At 34.9% G+C, this 24891-nt stretch overlaps 1 protein-coding gene across 5 annotated transcripts in view; it reads left to right on the top strand.

Moving 5' to 3' along the window:
* Positions 1-24891, top strand: part of IQCH (IQ motif containing H) — a 172513-nt gene that overhangs the window by 46160 nt on the left and 101462 nt on the right. For 4 of the 5 annotated variants that reach the window (XM_025038936.1, XM_025038935.1, XM_025038934.1 and 1 more), the window contains exons 1-2: positions 11518-11635; positions 23042-23118. In XM_025038936.1, the coding sequence (XP_024894704.1) occupies positions 11518-11635; positions 23042-23118 (195 nt within the window). Of the gene's footprint in view, positions 1-5464; positions 5586-11506; positions 11636-23041; positions 23119-24891 lie in introns of those variants that run through there. The other variant, XM_025038933.1, reaches the window with a different exon arrangement.

Here is a 24891-nt window from a genome sequence, read left to right as displayed (position 1 = left end):
CCCTAAAGTAACCGAAAGGTAGGGAAAACCCAGATTACCTAGTTCTCGTGTATTGCTGGGAGAAAAAACGCACTGTGCCAGACAATGGGGGAGGAGATACTACATTAGGGCAAGTAGAATGTCTGGGCAGAACTGCCTAAGTATGTACAAGGGGAAAAGAAATGATAGGTTCACTATACTGATTTATTATATAAATGTCAGTATTTCACAGCTAACAAAAAAGAGGGGGAGGAAGAGGATAGGAGGATCATGGGCTGCAAAAGACAAAGCTAACCTAGAAAAAGACATAACTTAAGAAACAAAAGGAATTTTCTCACAATTTCTTCACATTATAGCACAACTTGATAGCATAAATTAAGTAAGACTAGAGCTCAACCATGAGATGATAAAATAGCAGAATGAGAAAAAAATGGAGCTTGCAGAAATAAACGGAATAAACGGAAGGAAATAAATGGAATAACAAAATATTTTGTGGAACTGATAAATAAACTTTAATAGAAAGAACTGAAGAAACACAGCTGAATATTAAAATATTGACGTGGAGAAAAGACTCTAAGCTCAGTAAATGCAGAGGAAAAAGATAAAGGAAATTAATTAGCAGCTAATAGACACGCATATTAGTTTGGTACGGGCTAAGCTGCTATGACAAAGAAATCCGAAAATATAATACCTGAAATAAATTAGTTTAATTCTCACACACAAAACAGTCCACAGGTAAGAAGTCCAAGGCTGGCAGGATAGCTCTGCTCCATGAAGTTATCCAGGACATGGTTTCTTTTATCTTGGTGCTCCATCATCTCCTCATTCCTGTGGTTACTGTTTCATTTTAATGATTGATGCTGGCTCCTCTCCACACCCATGTTTCAGCCCATAAGAAGGATAAAGATAGGGCAAGCAATCTAAAGAGATGGCCCAGAGGTTACATTTATCACTTTTGCTCACATTTTATTGGACTAAATTTGGTCACATGTCCACATTTTGCTGCAGGGGACATATAGTCTGTAACTGGATAGTCATGTGCTCAGTTAAAACTCAGGGTGATCTGTTCTAAAAGGAACCAGGAGAGAATGAATAGTAAGGTATCACAATATAAAAGATAAAGAGGAGTCAACATTTAATGGCACCTGGTGTCTCTAAAACAAAGAACCCAGCAAATCAAAGAGAATATGTATCAAACGATATAATGTAAGAAAAATTTTCCAGAAGCGAAGAACTAAATCTGTAGGTGAAAAAAAAACAAAAACAAAAACAAAAAAACCAATACTGAAATCCAGGAAAATTTGATTTAGAATATTCAACATACAGGTGCTTCCTAAATTGAACTTCAAAGATAAAGAATACCTCAGACCTCCAGGCAGAATGAAAAATCACCTACAAAGAGTAAAAAATCAGTCTTGCATCAATTTCACAATATTCACTGTACAAGACAGTGGTATACTGCCTGCAAAGTTTTGAGAAAAGAATGACCTTAGATGTAATTCAAGTAAAAGGCTTAGAGAAGTAAAATACCCATTAACACTTGTAAAAAACTGCTTGATAACCAAAGCCAGGCAATTAAGAAATCAATCAAAATAAAGAACTCAGTCATAGAGAAGCCAGGACAAAAGGACTGTTGGTATCCATTGGATCCATTTACATGTAGAACTAATGCTAAAAAAATCATAGCAATTATGGTTTCAAAACTGAACGTGACTATTATAAGTCAGGACAATGTAAAATCAATAATATCAAGAATTAGGAGGTGAGGGAGAGAAGATGAGGGTAGCAAGAGAGTTCTAATGTTCTCATCTTTTGAAGCTGGAATATGTTATCTATGATAAAACGTGGTAAAAAAAAAATCTAAATGTTGTTCATAATCACCTTTATATAACTAAGGACGAGGGGTCCACAAACTACTGCCTGAAGGCTACCTGTTTTTTTTAAGTAAAGTTTCAGTTAGAACATAACTTCACTCATTTGTTTACATATTTTTTATGCTACTTTCCAGCTATCACAATGGACCTGAACAGCCTAAAATATTTACTATCTGGCCCCTAAAGAAAAAACTGGACAACCCTTGCTGAGGAACCTTTTTTTTTTTTTCAGCCCACAGGAAACCTGTGGTAAAGAAATATTTATTTGAGGTTTAATAATAATGTTGGGTTTCATTCCGCCCTTTCCCCTCCTATTGAATTCGTGTCAAATTAAGTTTAATAATGTAATATAAACCCTATTTTTGTAAAGCTATCTATCAATCATTCCAGAGATGTCAGGGATAATAGGTCACCTAATGATATTTGGCATGGCTTCTTAAACTTTTATCTTTGTCTTTTTCTGCATTATTTGGAATCTTTATAATGAACATATATCATTTTTACCAGAACAATAAAGAAAAATGTTTTTCCTATTTGAAAACTCTGGAAGCAAATACACCAAGATATTACCAATGATTAATTCTGGTTGACAGGAATGTAATTGCTGTTTTCTTCTTTAAGCTTTTCTATATTTTTTAAATATTGAAAAAATTTTTAAGCTATTATAGATCTAGGCATAAAGTGATAGAGTTCTGAATTATAGCTTTGGAAACAGTAATAAAGTACTAGATATAAGGAACATTGTTCTATTTAAAATATGATTTCTTTTATAATATGATATTCTATATTATACAAGCTCCAAAACATGGTTCCAGTGTAAAATATAGCATGACATAAAGGAGTAGCCAGAAGCAGATGATATTCGACTTCTTTTAGATAATCGACATATATATAAAGCTGGTGTCTTTAATTTCATTAATCTCAACCTACCTCTCCAGTCTTATCCCCCACCCCACCTTCCTGATACATGCCCTATACTCTAGCCACATAGAGCTCTTCACCTTCCATGAAATCTTCACGCGTTTATATGCTATTTTGCTTTGTCGCCACCATTTCTACTTATAATTGCATCCTCTTCTCCACGTGACATAATTCAATGCTTCTTTTAAGGCGCAATTTAAATATCACTTACTGCAGTACATCTCAACCTTGGCTGCACATCAGAAGCACCTGGGGAGCTTTATAAAAATACCAAGGCCCAGGCTGCAGCCCAGCTATTTGGATTTAATGGCCTGGGGTTGGGGCCCAGGCAGCAGTATTTTTAAAAAGCTCCCTGAGTGATTCTAACATGCAGCCAGGGTTGAGAGTTATTGCAAAGCCTTCTGCCATACCAAGAGGCAGAGTTAATTAATCCCTCTTCTGCACTCTCATAGCCCTTAGCTTTTCCATTGCTCATGAAATTTAATGCTTATTGTATTAAAGTTAGTGTGATATAGTAAGTGCTCAGTAAATGCCGAAGGTTGTTTCATTCCTTCTCCCTCCAGCCAAGCGTGTGCAGCAGTGGTTATCCTTGACATGGGAATGGGACAGGAGAGCGGGCTCAGGTTTCACATCCAGTGACACTGTCACCAGGATGTCACCTCCCAAGTACAACGCTCCACACCCCTCCACACACACACACACACACACACACACCCTCACTACCTTTTTGACATAGCCTTTGGGTCTGGTTTTTACGTTGTTGAGACCGATGCAATATAAAAAATTTAAAAATGAGCGTTATGAATGTGCTGACCGCCTGACAGAATCCGAATATCATCTGCCTTCTGCCCTGTCCTTTGTGTCATATTTTACGCAGTGTTTTATATTGGATGCTGCTACTTTTGGCTTTCAAGAGCAGCTTGTCAGGTGTACTTTGTCAAAGGCTTTCAGAAAATCCAGATAAATTATACTGTATGTCCTGACACTGCCAAAACCTATATTTTACATCTTTACAGTGCTTGACAATTTTACTTAAGTTGAATCTTTCTTCCTCCAATTTACCTTTGCCTCTCTGACCCTGATATCAATCAGATAAGTGGAGACCCTGCCACTTTTGATACTGAATATCCTCAGCTATATATGTGCTGCATCTGGAGTACAGTACATTGATTGGGTGATTAGCTCAGCCTCTCCGATTAGGAGGAGATCTTAGAAGCTACTCTTGTCTGAAGGTGAGGTGGGGAGAGGAGAGCTGAAGATGAAGAGACCAAAGTAGATCAGCAAGACCCCAGTTCCATGATAGCATCACATGCTTATGAGCCTACTCTCAGCAAGACAGGGCCCCTAGCACCCTCTTTCCTCTTCCAACTCACCTGGAAGGAAGCAGATTGTACTTACAGTCTTCTCTTTCCTGTTAAAAATCTTATTTATAGTCATTTTAAACTGTCCTCACCAAACGTCACCAAAGAGTTCAGTGTCCATGGGACAGTAGCTTCTCATAATTTTCCTTAAGTATTACATCCTGGCAGCAGAGACTGAACAGCTTTGTTCTCACAGACATTTCTCAGCCAATAGATATTTATTTTGTAAAGTGATTTTCTTCCCCCATCTTGATGGAACTTTCCCTTTCTACTTCTTTAAGATCATCATGACTTCAATGAGCAATAAGACACAGTACAGCCGATTCCAGTGGCAAATTTCACCAATGTGAAATAAGATTAATCTTCAAACAGAATAATTTTAAAACTGAATAACAATTGTATATTAGTATACTTTTAAGTGTATGTGTCTGTGTATATCTAGTCTACTGTATGACCTGAAACACATCTGACCTTTCTGTCTTGGTTCTTTATTAGTTAAACAGCAAATCATTACCTAGTTCCCTTGGAAGCTATGCAAATTAATTAATGTTTGGAAAATGACTTGAAAATTTAAATCAGTCTAGAAATACCAAACAAACAATTGCATCTTCCCTGCTGAGAGGGCCCAGGTAATTCATAACCTCCAATAATAAAGGTAAAAAATATTGTACTTGGGCTATATAATTAAATGTGATTTATATGAAATACATGTAATCTTTAAAATCTAGAAAGCATTTAATAAGCAACAATTCATATTTCATAACCATAATAAAAGTATTTTATGACTTTAGGAAAAGTAATTATCTATTGTAACTGATCTAGACATCATGTCTTTAACTATTTCTGAAATCTGCAAGAGTCTACTCAGAATTGATCTTTAACCTGTTAATGTTGATCAATACTTTTATCTTTAAATTCTCCCAAGTTTTTCTTTTTTAATCCTCAAAACTCTAATATGTATTTCCTAGGAAATTTTCCCATACAAAACTTTGCTGTATTCAAAACCTCTTATGCCAGGATTTAGCACTTTTATATTGTAGTCATTAAAATTGAACAAAATCTTAATGTTCCTTTATTAACTACTATACTGACTTTGCATAGAGGAAATCACAACATGTTAATTGGATTTAATTAACTATTTTAAATTACACGAACTCCTGACAGTAGACAATAGCACAGGGTACTCATGAGCAATAAAATTAGAGCTGATATTGCTACTTTATTAAAACTTAATGAAACTATTCATAACCTTATTTATTGTTTACAAGAAGAAAACTGTTCATTTTGAAAGCAAAAATGTCTGCTGAAAACAAATTTTCGATCCTCTAGGTGAAGTATCAGAAGTTAATTAAAGGGTCCACCATAACCAACCTCACAGTTCTGCCTGCTTCTCATCGCACAAATCCCTATTTTACCCCCATACCAGTCTTACAATCGGATGCCAGTAAAGGTTAGTGATTCAATAACCATTTTATGTGTCTAAGAATGTAAGGGTAAGAGCATTGAGGTGAGATTGGGGGCCTGAGTTTGAATTCTGGTTCAGCCACTAATTCTCCTGGGTGACCTCAGATGAGTCAAGTGCTCTCTCTGGCCTGAGTTTCCTTCTCTGTAAATAAGAAGGTTGGACTAGATGATCGCTAGAGTCCCTTCCACTTCTAAAACCTATCATTCTACAGATTTAATATTGATTTAGATGTTGGTGTTATTATATATTAAAAGTATTGTGTTTAAGTGATATTATTAGAAAGGTTTAAGCTTCTGAGCAGATAGTTTCCTATGCTATCCCTGGTAGCATTAATTTTTTTTTTATTTCAATATATCATTATGCAGAAATATGAAGCCAAAATTGATATAGATAGCATTTAAACTATGCATATCTTAGTGTGAATTCTAGTCTTTGTGAAGCCAGTAGATATCCAGTTTTTAAACAAAAGATTATATTATCTTTATTTTAGTATCCCCAGTGCCAAGAACTATATATGGCATTTTGTAGATACTAAATGTTGGTTGAACAAATAAGCAAATAAAAGAATAAGTGAATGAATAACTAAGGAGTGTCATAAGTGTAACCTCTTTACTTATCCCTGCTACTTAATTTAACTAGCTGAAGTGTTAAAGAATGCCTAAGTGGATCTCCTTTCATACCTCAAATATAACCAAGTGAGCTGGTGTTTAATTATTTCTATCTCACTTTCTACCTGTTGTCTAGAGGTATTTTGGACTTAGAGTTGGTTCCCAAGGGTTCTATTGGCACCTGGAGATTTAAAGTCCTTCATTTTATAGCTCCTGTGTCCTCTGTCCGATGACTTGTTACTGGAGGGATAGCAAAACTTGAGAGAACCCAGCATCATTATAAGTCTCTTAGCTTGTTAAGCTTTCTACAACTGTGACTATTACTTTCCTAGTTATGAACCATCATTGTTCAGAAATCTTTGTCACGTATGCTTTTAATTAGTTTACATAATATTTACTCTCTGGGAATACTGAATAACATCAGCAGTTTCTGTTTCTTGCTTTAGTACCACCTTACATTCTTCCTGGATCAATTAGTATGAATGAAATAGTGAATGAATGAATCAATCAATGCTTGCTTCAGTAATAGACAACAAAAAATTGCTGCAAAACAAAGGTAAATCTAGAAACATGGCAGCTTGGTCCAGAAAAAAAATCACATTTTCATCCCTCAATTATCTACCAGAGAATATATGGCTTATCACAATATTTGTAATTAATCAGCCAATTAATCAACATATATTCATTGAATATTTGCCATATGTCTGGTATTGTTCAAGGTAATTTATATGTTAGGAAAACTCAAACCAAAGAAATGTAGACACAGCGTTTAGATATTTAATGTGTTCTTGATGCTCTTAAATGTCATTTAAGCCTTTTCTTAGGTCTACACAAGTCCAGCATGGGGTGAAAGATTAACAATATCTAGAAGAAAGAATCATTTTGGGAAATGCAGGGCAAACGTGTCCACTTTTTCTTGAATTATCTTGCTAAATTCAAAAAAGAAATCTTTTTAAAAAATGATTAAGAATATGTCTTATAGTATACAAGCCAAATTTTTAATTCAGGCTCTTTGTGACCTCCAGCAAGTTGCTTTCTGATCTAGAATAAAATCTAAACTCTACTAACAAGGCAAACCTGATCTGGCTATCACCTCCATTCTCATCTCACTTTGCTTTCTCTGCACTCCAGCCACACGGGCCTTATCTCTCTTCCTTATCAGGACAACCACATCTTCATATCAGGCCCTCACCAGTGCCATTACCTCTGCTTTTAAAAGTCATTTCTTCAAGCATCTGTCTTTTTCATTCATAGATTATCACAGTTTGTAATTACATATTTATTTGTGAATTTATTTAATGTCTTCTCCACTACTGGAGGCTCCATGAGGCCTCTCTGGTTCACCACTATGTCCCTAACCCCCAGCATAGTTCCTGATACATATTAGGCGCTTAGAAAATATTGGCTGAATGGAAGACAGAAGGAATAAACTTTCAATTCCTAATCTACTCAACAAGAAAGTAAGTGTGTTATGAAAATTTAATGAGATGATGGTATTAAAGGATAATTTTTAAAAACATAAAATTATGATTCTCATACAAATGTAAAATGAATACATGTCAAAGATTTTAACTTATCAGTTAAAAGAAGGCATCTGTAAGATGTCACAGCTAATTTACAGGAGACTCCAAAGAGAACACACATTTGTAAATCCAGAATATTGAAATAAACTTGTAAATGGATACAAAACTGGATAACTACCTTAGCAGCCAGAAATGAACCAAAAAGAAAAAAAACACACAAAGTTAATAGGGAGTAGTATTAAAATTAGAAAAACAGTCAAAGTTATGTTTCCACTATGACTTCTCTCTTTCCATGAGAGAAAGGGGTGTCCCTACACTAAACAGAATTTGTTTTCATGTCTGTAGATATAATTATTTGCATTATTATCAATTTTTTACAAGTTAAACTGAACCTCTATCGTTAGAAAATAACCTAGTCAGCAACTAGGTTCAGATAATCCTTGGCAGGTAGCTCTAGCATTCCATTGAAAAAGTATCTAGTAAACTCTTTTGCTTATTCCAAACTTAAAAAGTTTTTTTCATACAATCTTCTTCCATTATGATCAAAACTATCTCAAAAAATTATTCACAAAATAAAGTTGGTCTCATTAGATTTGGCCTGATTCTGTACATAGAGGCAGCAAGAATGTTAATTGACCATCTAGGCCATTTCAAATTGGCTCTACTGGAGGTTTTCATAAGGAGTGTCAGATTGAATTTTTAAAATCCTCTGTTATTTATTATCTGAAGGCTAGGAAATCAAGCCCAAAAAAACTCTGTCAACCAGATTTCAACTACAGGACCTATAAATTTGGATAAATTCCTCTCTTCTAAGTATTAGAGAAATATACTGAGGTTTTGGGCCTGCCAGGAAGTAACCTTCCTTACCACTATAAGGGTGGAAATCCTATGAACTGTGTGCATGGCCAGCTTTTCTGGGAGAGCTTTGTCAGTAGTGCACCACAAAGTAAACCTTAGTTCTTTAAAAGTGACTTATCATATCTGATTAATAAGCGTTATTCTTAAATATGAAATTCCAGGTCTTGGTTGCATAAGTGACTTTTTCCAATTCTATCTTAGTAAAAGGAGAACAGATTCTTTTGGAACTATGCAAATAACAGTATTGCCAGTTAAAAGTAATAAGACTCAGTGAGAGTTTCTGAGTTTGGGAGGTGAGACTGGGCACATTTAAAGGATTAGAAGTTTGATTTCCTTATTTTCCAGGAATTTTAGGAGTATTCAATTTCTGTAAGCACTTATTTTTCTCTGTAAGTCAATCAGAATAGAGTTTCTTGAAGAAACTTTACAATCTAATTTATTAATACCATTTGGAGACAGAAAAACATTCTATGTTCACTCACAGTGAGAAACAAAGGCCTTTCTGAGTTATAGATAAATAGATATATAGCTACAGAGAAAGCTTATAGTTTCCATTTTACAATTTCAGCCACAGACAAAAAATAAACATGAAAACGCAAAAACTTAATGATCCAGATATCAAAGAGTTATTCTCCTTCCTTATGGGCATGAAATTCCTAATGATTTGAACTCAAAATACACAAATAGGCAAACAAAAGGCTAACAAACTATATTCTCTATTGTCTCTCCCTCCACAGGGAGTAGAGATCTCTATAAGACATTAATCCATTTACATGGATCATCATTTTAGCTACCAACAAAGAATAACTAACTTACCAGCCAGAAACGAACCAAAAAGAGAAAAAACACACAAAGTTAATAGGGAGTAGTATTAAAATTAGAAAAACAGTCAAAGTTATGTTTCCACTTTGACTTCAGCTGTGGGAGACAAGAGAATTGATGCTTGAACTTGGTTACCTGTGAGGTGCTGAAATAAATTTGCAAATGGATGCACAACTGGCTTTTGGGGGTTGGGAAAAGAATTGTTCCTCCATGTGACAGAATTTATCGGCATGCGTATGAACAAGAATTATCTGCATTGCTTTCAGTTTTCCATAAACTAACTTTAGTCTCTACAGAATTATAAAATAGACTAACCAAAAACAAAGGTGAAGATAGAGTCAGATAATCTCCATAAGTTATCTGTCTACTAGTCTCTCTTGCTTATTTCAAAGTCTTAACTTTTTCCTTCCAATGGTAAATACATATGTGTTTTGTCTAAAATTAAGTGAATTGCTTCAATCTCTATTAAAGCAAGGGTTAAAATCATGCTTATATTCTTTGGGATTTTCAGAGAATGAAACTCACTCTAGTAATAAAAATATACTGAAGGAGAAGGAGCTGTGTTTTTCACATGCCTGAAAAACAGGCATAGTTCTTAGAAGTGGAATTTGATATTTATAGGTGGAAAATATTCGTAAGAACAGAGAATTAGTCTTAATGTTTTAAAGCAGTTAAATCTGGTGTTATAAAAAATAAAATTGAAGTACCGATTTCAAAAAGGACTTGAAGGGTTATACCCTGGATCAGCAGTTCTTAAATTTCATGGGTACAAAAAATGAATCTAGAGCACTTATTTAAAATGTAGATTACTAGATCTCAATTGAAGTGGTTCTCAAACTAGATCTAGAGCACTTATTTAAAATGTAGATTACTAGATCTCAATTGAAGTGGTTCTCAAACTTCAGGGCACAGAATAAGTATCTCTTGGAGGCTTCAATAATGCAGATTCCCAGGTCCTGACCTCAGAAACTTGAACGGGTCTGGGATGGGACCCAGGAATTGCTATTTATAATAAGAAATAGTGCCCCCCGCCTCCCCACGCTCCCGATAATTCTGCAGTAAGTAAGCTGAAAATTTCTCTGTGGAATCATTTTACGAGTGAAGTCTTCTTCAGCTCGCCAGTCCCTCAGTGGTCATTCTTCAGAATTCCTTTAACGTCGACATACTCTAGTCATTAGAGGTGATAAGGCAAATGGAAGCAATATTCGTCCCTCTTAGAATGTATGCCAACTTCCTCAGCTTAGTCCAGCTTGGTATAGTTTGTATTCTAGGATTTCACTGACACCCAGAGTTCTTTACTTTTCTTCTTATTATACGAGAGCAACAAGAAGCTAAAGCCCTATCATAAGTTTATGTCAAGTACCTCCTGAGTTTCTGGGTTTCTGGCTTCAATACAATAGATCCATCTTAATGAAAATTTTGCCCCTAACAGCAAGCTTTGTTCAATTATTCATTTATTCATTGATTTATTCATTTGTTTATTTATTTAACAATGTCTCTTGTCCTTAAAAAGCCTTGGCACCAGCCATGCTGACACAGTATGAGTTCTAGGAATTGTAAATTAGTTGCATTAATACTAACCATGTTACACTAAAGTAAACTATTTAGGCCTTCACATCTTCTGGTGATATGAGAAATGTCTAAAAATAACTTTTATAAAATATGACTCATTATAACAACAGAGACATGGTTTCAGGCACACAGACCTTCCTTCTCAACAAAAGATCTCATTTATTAAGACTATGTACCTGATTTCTCTGTATTTTAAAAGGAACAACAATAGTATCAATAATGTCATAAGTATAAAGAAGTTTTAGTTTGCCTTGAAATTATATTTCTACCTTAAAATGAAATGATCATAGTACAAGTTTATTTCATATTACCGCCATGGAAATGCCATTTATTCTTGGGTTAGAACATTAGGCTTAAATGAACAGGCACTGTAGCTATTTTTCCTGCAAAGAATTAAGGCACTAGATGTACTCTCACAAATAAGATAATGAATAGAATAAGTTGCCCTTGTGAAATTTATAGAGCTCAGACTTTGGGGAAATGCTTGGAGTTAAACTCATATTCTTCTAACCTTCTTTTTAAGGGATTTTAAGTATGATAGAACGAGGATTGATTCCACCAACAGCAAAGATTGCCTTTCAGAATCCACCCATTATACCCAGAGCGGCTCCTCTGCATAATTTTCATGAAGCACATAAGGTTCCAACTGCTGGTAAGACAGTGTTGCCTGATGCTTAGTTGAGAATACACAGAAATCACCTCCCACACAAATCTATTCTTCTAGTATCCAACTCTTATGTTTAATAACAGGACAAGAGGAAAGTCATAATGATTCTGAGTTTCACTTTACTGAATGAAGTAACATTAGTCTCTTTGTAGAATACCCACTGAGGCCCAGTGTTCTCTGTGCATAAGAAGGCTGGGATTTTCAAGGGGCTTGCAGCTTGGTTGGGAAAACTAGATATGATAAAGATAAATAACGATACAAAGTAGCATAGACTAAAAACCAAATGAATGTGAAAGTCTAGTGCTATAGGAGTTCGTAATAATGATTACTGAAGGGCGAAATAATAGAAGAAGACTTCAGAGAGGAGGAGACTGGATGAATAAAATAGAGAATTCAAGAAAAGCACCAATCTGGGAATCCACTGCCTAGCAAAAGTCATTTATTTTCTTTGGGTCTCAGCTTTCCGGTTATAAATGAGGGGTTTTGGTTAAATTAGTTCATCTGTTCAACAGATATCTGTTGAATGCTTGCTTTATTCGAGGTAGCATTTAGGTGCTAGAGATCCAACAGAGAATAAATCAGATAACATGCTCTCATGGTACTTAACATTTTAGTGGGAGATACAGATAATAACCAGGTAAGCAAATGAGAATTTCAGCTAGTGATAAGCACTAGAAATAAAATAAAACAAAATGGGTTAGAGAGTAATAAGTAGGTGGTTACTTTGCTTATGAGAGAAGGGTCAGTGAATGCCTCTCAGAAGATGTATGAGGCTTGTATTTAGACCTAAATGATAAGAAGGAGCCAATTACTTAAAGATCTAGGAAAGAGCATTCCAGACATAGGATAGCACAAGTACAAAAGCCTTGAGGACTAAGGAGAGAATGAGCAAGAAGGCTAGCATGGCTGGAGGGCCAAGAGCAAGGGAGAGAGAGGGAGGAAATGAGGCTGGAGAGGTAGAGAGAGAGGACATGATGTAGGCTAGAGCAGATACTATGAGTTGTTGTCCTCAATATCCATTCTTCTCTACTTCCACAGTAATCACAGTTGTGGTTGGGCACATATCAGCTTGGCTAAAGACTACATTTCCCAAGCTTCCTTTCAGCTCATTGTGCCATATGAGCAGATTCTGGACAGTGAGAATGTAAGCAGAAGTGGAAAAGGAAACTTCTGGGCTGTGCCCTTAAGAAGGAAGGAGCATGCTTTCCCCTTTTCCTTTCCTTTCTCTTACTAGCTGGAATGCAGACATGATGGGCAAGCACTTTAGATGCCGGAAATAGAACTCCATGTTGAGTCCGGCAAAGGTACCCCGACAACCTGGAACTATTTTCCTTTTGACTCTTGTGTGAGAGAAAAATAAGCTCTTAATTTGTTTAACCCGTTCAGTATATCTTAGGTTCTTTTTAAACATCTTAGACTATACCAGAAACCAGCATGGCAGCCTTTCAAACCATGACGAGGAGTTGGATTTAATCCTAATTATAATGAGAACACACTGAAAGGCTTAAATAGGAGGATAAGGTGATCTGATTTATGTTTTAATAAGACCATTCTGACTGCTTTACAGATAATGAATCATAGGGGAGCGTGAGTGGAAGCAAGAAGACTAGTTAAAAGGCTATTGTGGTAAATCAGGTGAGAAATGATGGCGTATTTGAAGAGGATGGTATCAGTGGACATGAAGAGAAGTGAACAAATTCAGGTTATATTTTGGAAGTGGAGCCGTGAGGACTGGCTGTTGGATTAAATATGTATGACTATATGAATGAATATGTATCAGTGTGCCCCAGTTCTGTATTCATTCTGTTGGTGGGAGTTTCAGTGGTTTATACTATAGAACAATTAGGAATAATACTACTATGAACATTCTTGTACGTCTTTTAATGCACATATGTATGCATTGCTATTGGATACATATCAAAAAGTAGAATTACTGAGTCCTAGGGTATACATATGCTCAGATTTAGTAGATATTGCCCAACAGTTCTCCAAGGTGGTTATACTGATTTATTTTCCTGCTAGCAGTAGATGAAAATTCCAGATAAAATATATCTTTGTCATCACTTGATATTTCTGGTTAGTTTGTTTTTTGATTTTAGTTATCCTAACAGGTCTGTTGTGGTATCTCTTTGTGGGTTTAATTTCTATTTCCATGATTACCAATAAATTTGAACTGTTTTTCTGATGTGTATTGGTCATTTGAGTATCTTCTTTTGTAAAGTGAGTTAAGACTTTAACCTGTTTTTTTAAAAGTGTGTTGTCTTTCTTTTTCTTAGTTATTTCTAGGAATTAGCTATATATTCTGGATACTAATCTTTTATCAGTTACATGAATTGCAAATTGCCGTGACTTGGCATTTTATATTCCTACTGGTGTCTTTTTTTAACTTAAACTTTTGAATTTGAGATCATTATAGATTTATGTGCAGTTATAAGAAATAGAGAGATCCCTTGCACTCTTTATTCAGTTTTCTCAAAATAACACATTGTGAAGCTCTAGTACAATATCACAACCAGGGTATTGATACAGCCAAGATACAAAACATTTCCTTTGCCATAAGGATTTCTCATGTTGTCCTTTGATAGTCATGCCCACTTCCCTTTTCCCCCACACTCCTTTAATCCCTGGCAGCCAATAATATGTTCTCCCTTTCTATAATTTTATCATTTCAAGCATGTTAGATAAATGGAGGCATAACCGCTGGTATTGGCTTTTTACACTCAGCAAAATTCTCTAGAGAATCATCTAGGTTGTTCTTTATATTGGTCATTTGTTCATTTTTATTGCTGACTATTATTCCATAGTACAAATGTACCACAGTTGTTAAACCATTCACCTGTTGAAGGACATATGGATTGTTTCCAGTTTTTGGCTACTATGTATAAAACTTCTATAAACATAAATGCCCAGGAGTATAATTGATAGATCTTATGGTATTTGCATGTTAATTTCCTCTACATACATTTAGAACCACATCAGACAGTGTTATAATTTTTGTTTCAACTATCAACTATAATTTAGAAAACTCAAGAGGAAAAGGGGAGCCTATTGTTTTTATCCATATTTTTGCTTACTATATTCTTCCTTCCTGATGTTCCAAGATTCCTTCTTTTATTGTTTCCTTTCTATTTAAAGATTTTTCTTAAGCCATTCTTTTAGTGTTAGTATACTAGTGACAAATACTCTTCATTTTTTTAAATCTTATAATGTCTTGATATCCTCTTTTATTCCAAGGATATTTTCACTAGATATAAAACTCTGAGTTGACCGGTTCTGTTAGCACTAAAAAGTTATGCCACTTCCTTTTGGCCTCCATATTTTCTAATGAGAAATCCAGTTATTTTTCTCTTGCTTGCTTTCGAGACTTTTTCTCTCTATCTTTAATGTCCAGAGATTTAACTATGTCTTGAGATAGCTTTATTTGGTTTTATCCTGCTTGGGTTTGGGTCAGCTTCTTGAATCTATAGATTTGTTTTCTGCCAAATTTGGGGAGCTTTCAGCCATTATTTCTTTGAGTAGCTTTTTTCAGCTTTGCCCTCTATTTCCTCTCCTTCTATGACTACTATGATATAAATTTTAGCTCTTTTGTTATAGTCCCACAGGTCCTTTAGGCTCTGTTTACTTTTTTTCCCGTTTGTTTTCTCTCTGTTGTTCAGATTGGGTAATTTCTGTTTTTTTCTATCTCGTGGTTCACTGATTCCTCTGTCTCCTTCATTCTGCTGGTGAGCTTATACATTCTGCTGGTGAGTTTTGTATTTAGGTGATTGTATTTTTGAGTTTCAAAATTTCAGTTTGGCTCTTTTTTATATGTTTATTTCTTTGTGGAGACTTTCTATTTCTTTGCTGAGATTTTATATTTTTCATTTGTTTCAAGTGTGTGTGTAATTGTGACAGCATTTTGATGGCTGCTTTAAAATTATGTCAGATAATTCTAAGATCTCTGTCATCTCAGTGTTGGTATCTATTTATTGTCTTTTTTCATTCACTTTGAGATTTTTCTGGTTCTTGGCATGGTTAGTGATATTCAGTAGAAACTTTGACATTTTGCATTATGTTATGAGACTCTAATTCTCATTTAAATCTGTTTTAGGCACTCCCACTGAACCCCTATTTATTCCCTATGAATTTGAGAAATAAGTCAATTAGCTGTGACATATCACCCTGGTTATGTATTGTTGAATTTCATTTGCGAATATTTTGTTGACCATTTTTGTTCATGTGTGAAGCTGGCCTAAATTTTCCCTTTTCTGTAATGTTTTCGTCCGGTTTTAGTATCGAGGTTAGCTTTGCCTCAACTTTTATGCTGATTATTGTTACTAAGACTTCCAACAGGATGTTGAATAAAAGTGATAAAAGTGAATAGCCTTGACTTGTTCTTGACCTTCAGGAAAATGCTTTTTGCTTTTCACTCTTGAGTATGATGTTAGCTGTGGGTTTGTCATATATGGCCTTTATTATGTTGAGTTATGTTCTTTCTATTACCACTTTGCTGAGAGTTTTTATCGTAAGAAGATGCTGGATTTCGTCAAACATAGTCGATTAATTTTTGACAAAGGTACAAAGGTAATTCCATGGAGAAAAAGATAATCTTTTCAACCAATGGTGCTAGAGCAATTGAAGACAGATGTATATAGAATCTTGACCCATACCTTGCACCATATACAAAAATTTACCCAAAATGGATCGTAGAAATAAATATAAAACCTAAAACTAGAAAACTTTTAGAATAAAACAAAGGGAGAAAAATTTTTCCTTGGGTTAGGCAAAGATTTCTTAGATACTACACCAAAAGCATAATTTATAAGAAAAAAACATACTGAACTTCATCAAATTTAAACTTCTATATTTTGAAAGCCAATATTAAAAAATGAAAAGAAAAGCTACAGGTTGGAAGTTAATAGTTCAAAGCACATACTTAACAAATAATTTTTATCCAGAAAATATAAAGAATTCTCAAAACTCAATAATAAGAAAACAAGCAATCCAATAACATAATGGACAAAAAAGTTGAACAGATATTTTACCAAAAAAGATATGTGGATGGTTAATAGATACATGAATATTTGACATCATTAGTCACTAGAGAAATATAAATTAAGATAAATTTTAATAAATTTTTAAGACAATTGAAATCATACCAAGCTTCTTTTCTGACCACAATGGTGTGAAACTAGAAATCAATTGCAAGAGGAAAACTGGAAAATTCACAAATGTGTGCAGATTAAACAACATGCTCCTGAAAAACCAATGAGTCAAAGGATAAATCAAATTTTCCTTTTGACCAATGAAACACAGAATACCTTTTGACCAATGAAACACAGCATGCTAAAACATTTAGAGAAAAGTTAATACCAATCCTTCTCCAATTCCTCCAAAAAAATGGAAAAGGAGGAAACACTTCAAAACTCATTTAATAAAATAAGCATTACCCTCATATTAAAGTCAGACAAGGACACTACAAAAAAGAAAATTGCAGGCCAATATACTTGACGAACATAGATGCAGAAATCCTCAACGAAATATTTGCAAACTGAATTTGACAGCATATTAAAAGGATTATACACCATGACCAAGTGGGATTTATTCCTGGGATTCAAGGATGGTTCAACATATGCAAATCAATAAATATGATACATGTTAACAAAATTAAGGATGAAAATCATATCATCTCAATAGATGCAGAAAAAGCATTTGGCAAAATTCAACATACTTTCATGATAAAAACTCTTAACAAATTGGATATAGAAGGAATGTACTTCAACATAACATGACAGCCCACAGCTAACATTATACTCAAAGATGAAAAGCTAAAAACTTTTTCTCTAGGATCAGAAACAAGACAAGGATGCCCATTCTTGCCACTCTTGTTCAACATAAAAGTGAATAAAGTCTAAAAGTCCTAGCCAGAGCAATTAGGCAAGAAAAGGGCATTTAAATCAGAAAGGAAGAAGTAAAATTGTCTATTCGGATGACATGATTTTATATATAGGAAACCTTAAAGACGCCACCAAAAAACGATCAGAATATATGAATTCAGTAAAGTTGCAAGATACAAAATCAATATACAGAAATTGCATTTCTATACACTAACAATGAATTATTAGAGAAATTAATAAAATAATCCCATTTGTAATAACATTGAAAAGAGTAAAATATTTAGGAATAAGTTTAACAAAGGAGATGAAAGGTCTGTAACTGAAAACAACAAAATATTGATGAAAGAAATTGAAGAAGACACAAATAAATTGAAAGATATTCCATGTTGGAAGACTTACTATTGTTAAAATGGCTATACTACCCAAAGCAATCTACTGACTCAGTGCAATCCCTGTTATAATTCCAAAGGCTTTTTTTTTTCATAGAAACAGGAAAAAAATCCTAATATTCATATGGAACCACAAGAGACCCTAAATAACAAAAGCAGTCTTGAGAAAGAAGGACAAAGCTGGAGGCATCACATTTCTTGATTCCAGACTATATTACAAAACTATAGTAATTGAAACAGTATGGTATTGGCACAAAAACAGACACATATATCAATAGAACATAATAGAAAGCCTAGAAATAAACCCATATTTTTATGACCAATTAATTTTCGACAAAGGGTCCAAGAGTATACCATAGGAAAAGAATAATCTCTTCAATAAATGATGTTGGGAAAATTGGACAGCCACATTAAAAAGAACGAAACTGGACCCCATCTTACACCATATACAAATATCAACTCAAAATTGATTAAAGATTTGAACATGAGTTCTGAAACTTTAAAACTCCTAGAAGAAAGCATAAGAGGTAAGCTCTTGGCAATAATTTTTTGACATTGGTCTTGGTAATAACTTTTTTGGATTTGGCAACAAAAATAAAAATAAACAGGTGAGCCTACATCAGACTAAAACACTGAGGCACAGCAAAAGGAAACCATCAACAAAATGAAAAGGCATCCTATGGATGGAATAAAATATGTGCAGACCACTATCCGATAAAGGGTTAATATACAAAATATGCAAAAATCTCATACAACTCAATAGCAAAATAATAAATATCGTAATTAAAAAATGGTCCGATAACCTGAACAGACATTTTTCTCCAAAGAATACAAACAAATAGCCAATAGGGACATGAAAAAGTACTCAGCATCACTAATCAACGAGGAATTGCAAATTAAAACCACAATGGGATAACACCTCATACCTGTTAGAATTGCTGTCATCAAAAAGACAGCAAGGATATGCTGAAAAGGGAATCACTGTACACTGATGGTGGAAATGTAAACTGGTAAAGCCACTATGGAAAACACTATGGGGGTTCCTCAAGAAATTAAAAGGAGAACTACCATAAAGTCTAACGATTCCACTCCTGGGTATATATCTAAAGAAAAATAATACATTATCTTGAGAGATATCTGACCTTATGTTCACTGGAGCATTATTCACAGTAGCCAAAAATGGGCACAACTTAAGTGTCTGTCGATAGACGAATGGATAAAGAAAATGTGATATATATAGATATAGGTATAAATATTGATATACGTAATGGAATATTATTGAGCCTTAAAAAAAAAAGGAGATCCTACCATTTGCAATAACGTAGCTGAACCTAGAGGGCATTATGCTAAGTGAAATAAGCCAGACAGAGAAAGACAAATACTGCATTGTATCACTTAAATGTAGAATCTAAAAAAAAAAAAAGTCAAACTCATAGAAACAAGAGAGTAGATAAGTGGTTGCCAGGGGCTTAGAGTGGTGGGGGACATAGACATAGGTACAAAGTTGGAAAAAGGGTGCCCACTTTCAACTATAAGATGAATAATGTCTGAGGATCTCATGTAAAACATAATGACTATAGTTTATAGTTGATAACACTGTATTGTATATTGAAATTTTCTAACATAGTAGAACTTAAATGTTCTCACTAATAAAAAATAGATAAATATGTGAGGTGATGGATGTGCTAATTAACTAAATGGAGAGAATCCTTTCATAATGTATATACATATATCAAATCATCAAAATGTACACTTAAAATGTCTTACCATTTTGTCAATTATACCTCAACAAAGCTGACATTTAAAAAAGAAGGCACAAATAAGTAATGATTACATGAATGATTACATAGATACTGTAGATATGTAGACTATTTTTAAAATCATAGTACAGTAACTTTATACCAAGATTTTTTTAATGAAATGAAAATTTTCCTAGAAAAATCTAAATTGCCAAAATTAACTCAAGAAAAAATAAGAAATGTAAAGAAAATAATTTCATTAGATAATTTGAATTGGTAATCAAAAATATCTGTCTTAAACAGACACGTGGACATGTGCACACATGTACACACACGAAAATATACTAGAGGAAAAAAGGCTTCAGGCCTATTATAGGCAAGTTTTATCAACTTTAAAGGATCAGGTAATTCTTATTTTATACTATTCCATAGGAAGAGAAAAGAAGGAAAACTTACCAACTAATTTTATGAAACTCCTATAACTTGGATATCAAACTAGATGAGGACAGTGCAAAAAAAAATAGAGAGAGATCAATCTCAGCAACATAGAGGCAAACATTCTAAGTAAAAGTTAGCAGTATTTTCTTTTACATTTATCATGATCAAGGAAGAATGTAATGAGATTCAATATTAGAGAAATCTAATAATATATTTCACCGCATTAACAGATTAAAAAAGAAAAAATGGTCATTTCAATATATGCCAAAATGAGAAGAAAATGATTCAATACAGTTCAACATTAATGATAAAGGGGAAAAACACCTCTGGGTAGAGTAGAAGTGAATTTTCTGAACCTGATTATTATCTTCAACCAAAACCCCAGAGTAAACAATATTCTTAGTAGAGAAACTTTAGAAGCATTGTTTCTCCACTAAAAGCAGAGACAGTTCAAGGGTGACCACTGCTGCCATCACTACTGAACATTGTCCTTGAGGCCCTAGCGCATGCAATAAAACAAGAATGGAGAGAGGGAGGGGTCCCAGTCAGGAATGCAAACGTGACTGCAAATGTTAGCAACCCTAACTACCAATGGCTTAAACGATGAGGTTCATTTGCCTCACACATAAGACATTAAGAAGTAGACAGTCTAGGGCTGGTGGTGCTGATCAGCAGGGTTGTAAGGGCTCTCTTTCTGCTTCACACCCCTAATTTTGTTTGATTTCATCCTCATGCTTCCCACCTTTGGCTCTAAGATGTCTCTTGCAGATCTAGGCCTTAATGTACATATTGTAGGCAAGAAGAGGGGAAAATAGTAGTACCAGTCTCTTCCCAGAAGCTCCTGGATGGACTTCCCCTTACAACTCACTGGTCACATAACCACCATTAGCTACAAGAAAGGCTGAAAACATAAATGTCCAGAGATAGGGTTAGGGTTAAGATTTGAGACATATTTATACTATGTACTTAGTTAAAGTTATGCTTGGTCTAAGACTTTCACGAAAACTATTCTCTGTTGGCTATTAAATATATTTAATATTCAGGGTATACTTAAACTAAAATGTTATTTCTTGTCGATCTAAAATTAAAATTTAACTATGTGTCTTTTTAAAAAAGCTAAATCTGGCACCCCTAGGAGCTGGGCATGTTGTTGGGGTCCTAACATTAGCAAGGAAGAAAAGAGAATGGCTACTTGGCAGGCACATATCAATAACTGCCACAGAAGCATACAGGTTTTTCCAGAAAGACAAGAATTTTTTTCCCCGTGACATTAACTTTGGCAAAATTTATCATACAGCTTTTTCCAGAAAGGAGATTGAGTAGCAAAATTTGCAGTGCCTTTGGATATAGTTTTGTTAAAGATGCAGACACATTCTTTAAAGACATGCATCACATAAATCCAAGGCTATATGAAGTTATAATTTAGTAATAGAATTTTTGCAGGTAACTAAGAAAAACTAAAAATATATTTTTAGAGATGCCATTAACTATGGATTATCCATGTGAAATTACAAATCTTTGAGATCTTTATCTTACCAAATTTCATTACAATTTTACTAAAATCCTTTTTTAAATTATGCCCACTTAAAAACTTGCCAGCTGCTATTTTGTTTCAACATGGGAACCTAACCATCTCATTTGGCTGCAGAAACCTGAAATTTAAAATGTACTGAGCCTGCAGATCCGGGAACAACAGGCTTTATGGGTGACTCTGTATATTCAAAGCAGCCTTGGATACAAGGTGTGGACTGGCTTTCAGAAGTGGTAGAGCCAAGTCCAAGTGGACCACAGGTCAGAAGAGCACAGAGGTCAAGGCAAAACCATGTAGGCTTAAAACAGAGTCTTCATACACTATTGCCAAACTGCCCACACTCAGAGAAGGTGGTGGGCACTCTCGTAGTCAGGGAGGCTAGCTGGAAGCCAGGGAAATCAGAAAAGTGGTAAAACTGGGTTAGTCAGATACAACAAACAAATCCCCTTTGTGGAGGTGATTGTTAGTGATAAGAGTCTGGAATTCCTGCTACTTTTTAAGAGATGGCTGAAGATATTTCTTATAGCCCACTTGAGGCAATGTGAGCGAACTGAGCCCTTAGGTGGGATTCTAAATTGTATACTAATGTGCTGCTGTATTTGATCTGTCAGTTTTAAGATTGTTGCTATAGAACTGACAGAAAAGGGGTGGAAAAGAAAGTGAGTTGAAAAAGCTTCATTTCTTTGACTCAATTAATTATTTGTTGACTCAAATAAATTATTTGTTCTCTTTCTCGCAAAGAGTAGTGTAAAGATTTTTCACCCCTGAGAATGTCAGGCTGTTTGTAAAGGGCAGTTGAGTTTTATGCCAGGCAACAGGAGGGATGTGATTTCTCTCCCAAGAATTGTCTAGCATGTAGGCTACGTGCTACACATGGACTAGATGCTATAGACTAGATATGTTCTCCAAAAATTTTTTTGCCTATAGATTTAATTAATTTAAAAAAAAAAAATTTACTGTGTTTTTCACTTGTATTATTTCCTCAAGCCATTTAAATTCTTTAGAATCATCTTTTTAAATGACTATATGATAGAATAGTCCATCATACTTAGTTATATTAATTTACCTTTTAAATGAACTTGGGGAATACGGCTATTTAAAGAAATCTTACAATGAAACATTTTAAAAGACACATATTACTCTCTAATTTTCCTGCTTTTAAAATTTGCCTTTTCACCTAGACAGTTTGCAGAAGCTGACCTTATATTCTCACGGAGCTATCGTTCTCCCATGCTTTTTGCTTTTTATCTGAAGCCAATGATCACATATGTTTCACTTAATTGTTACAGAGAAGACTCAGTGAATAGTCAATGGGTGACAAAGCCATTTGACTTTCAAGGTGCAAATCCAATAGTGCTAACTCAATGACTCAGCCTCTCTTTCTGGAAGAAGTAACTTTCCACCATCTCCATCCACAGCGCCTTTTGCTACAACTGAGAAACCACAGCTGATTCCAGAAGAAGTGAAGCTCTCTCCCAAGAAACAAAGATCAAAGGTATTCATATTCCTAGCTAATGGAAGAAAATTGTTCTTCTTCATAATATTCTCAGTGAGATTTTTGGTTATACACATGTTATAGTATTGAACATTTCACATAGAAATAAATACTACCTCAGCTGTTGCTGGAATGCGTTTGATTTCACAAAGTAAACTCCACTATGACGTTATCAGTGGGGTCTAAAAAGTTCAATCATGCCAAATTATTGAGTGATTAAATGATTGGGTTAACCTATACCGCTAGCTGGTCAAGAGTCCAAGAGTCCAGAATATAACAGCTATTGCTTTATGCCCAAATTTGTGTTGCATAGCGTATGTTATTGTGAGGTTTGTTGTATTTCATTTGTCTTTAAGCATAGGATGAAAAAGCAAGCTCTCTAGCTTTGGATGGAGAAGGAGAAGGCATTTCATATTCTCTAATATTAAGACCTCACAGTACAATATATTTATCCTCATGGAGATGCTCCTGGTTTAAAGATGCTGGATTTTCATAGCTTGCTTTCTTATGTTTATGAGCCACAGACAGACTTGTGATAATTGAAACTTTTCACCACAGAAAGGAGACAGCTGGCAGTGTCTTTTTCTGGGCTTTCCCTATGTGGTCATGTCTACAGCTGCTCCCATTAAAAAAAAAAAAAAGACAGAGGAATTGAAGAGTGGCACAGAAGAAATTAATTCTACTGTGTCTACCTCATAGACTGTTACCTGTTCTTCCAAGAGCTTCATCTTTTAATACCCGAATCTTCCTCAAGGTGTTTTCACTGTATTTGCAGCACTGGTGGGCTGATTCCTCTTAAGAGATTTCCAAGCTGTTTATGTAGCAGCATATCATGTGACATCCCAGTTGCCATGGCAAATATTTGTGTTTCATGAAAAATGTGAGTAAAAAAAAAAAAAAAATCAATGTAAATGGCCAAATCCCAAGACAGATAGGCCTTCAGGCTAGCGTTTGGCCTGCACCATTATTGTTTCGAATTCAGCTGTTTAACAGGCTGTGCGAAGGCCATGGGCTAATGTGCATAATGGGAACAAGCAGGGGCACCTGTTTAAATTCTCACCGTGTTTGAGCTCTGAGATCCCAGTTTTACAGATAACGGATCTACAGGTAATATAAGGACAACTAAGTTTTAAGCAGTACGCTTAATGAATTAAAAGCTTAAATTTTTTTTTTTGTAAATAATGATATTTTCTGAGTGTTCATTAATCCTGCCTTTAATTTCTTCTTTATTGACTTCACAAAGCTTTTCCCTACTCCTAGAGGCAGTAACATTTAAAGAGTCTCTTCTGTGGTCTCAAATTGGCACATTTCTGAATTGACGCTTCACTAGTAAATGTAATTATTCATGTATTCTGTGAAAAGTGTCCTAGCATGGAAGTGAAAAGGCTAAGAGTAAGACTGCCATATGCCTGGCCTCATGATGGAGCCAGAACAGACCTCGGATCAGCCCCTACCTACCACAGGGCAGTGTGGTGCCACAATGAGAAGCTCTTTCTTGTAAATATTTCTCCAAGGGTCACTTAGAAGGGGAATTTGGCATCTGATTGTAGTTGTTTTGGTAAATATTTACTTTGTCAAACTCTTTCTCCAAAGTAAACAGGGCCTTTGGCAAGCAGACAATCATTATCTGGAGTGGGAAAGGTCTAATTATTAGCTCCTGCCTGCATGGAAAGAGGGAACAGGCTGGCCCAGCGGGAAAAGCTGGGGAAGTGGGGGGAGGAGAGGGTGGGAGCCTGGGCCTTCTATTTGTTTTGTAAAATTGCCCATAAGAAT

Source organism: Pteropus alecto, unplaced genomic scaffold (genome assembly GCF_000325575.1).
Source record: "Pteropus alecto unplaced genomic scaffold, ASM32557v1 scaffold86, whole genome shotgun sequence".
Lineage (NCBI taxonomy): Eukaryota > Metazoa > Chordata > Mammalia > Chiroptera > Pteropodidae > Pteropus > Pteropus alecto.
The sequence above is the reverse complement of the archived record's forward strand: the minus strand, read 5'-3'. Positions and strand labels throughout refer to the sequence as shown.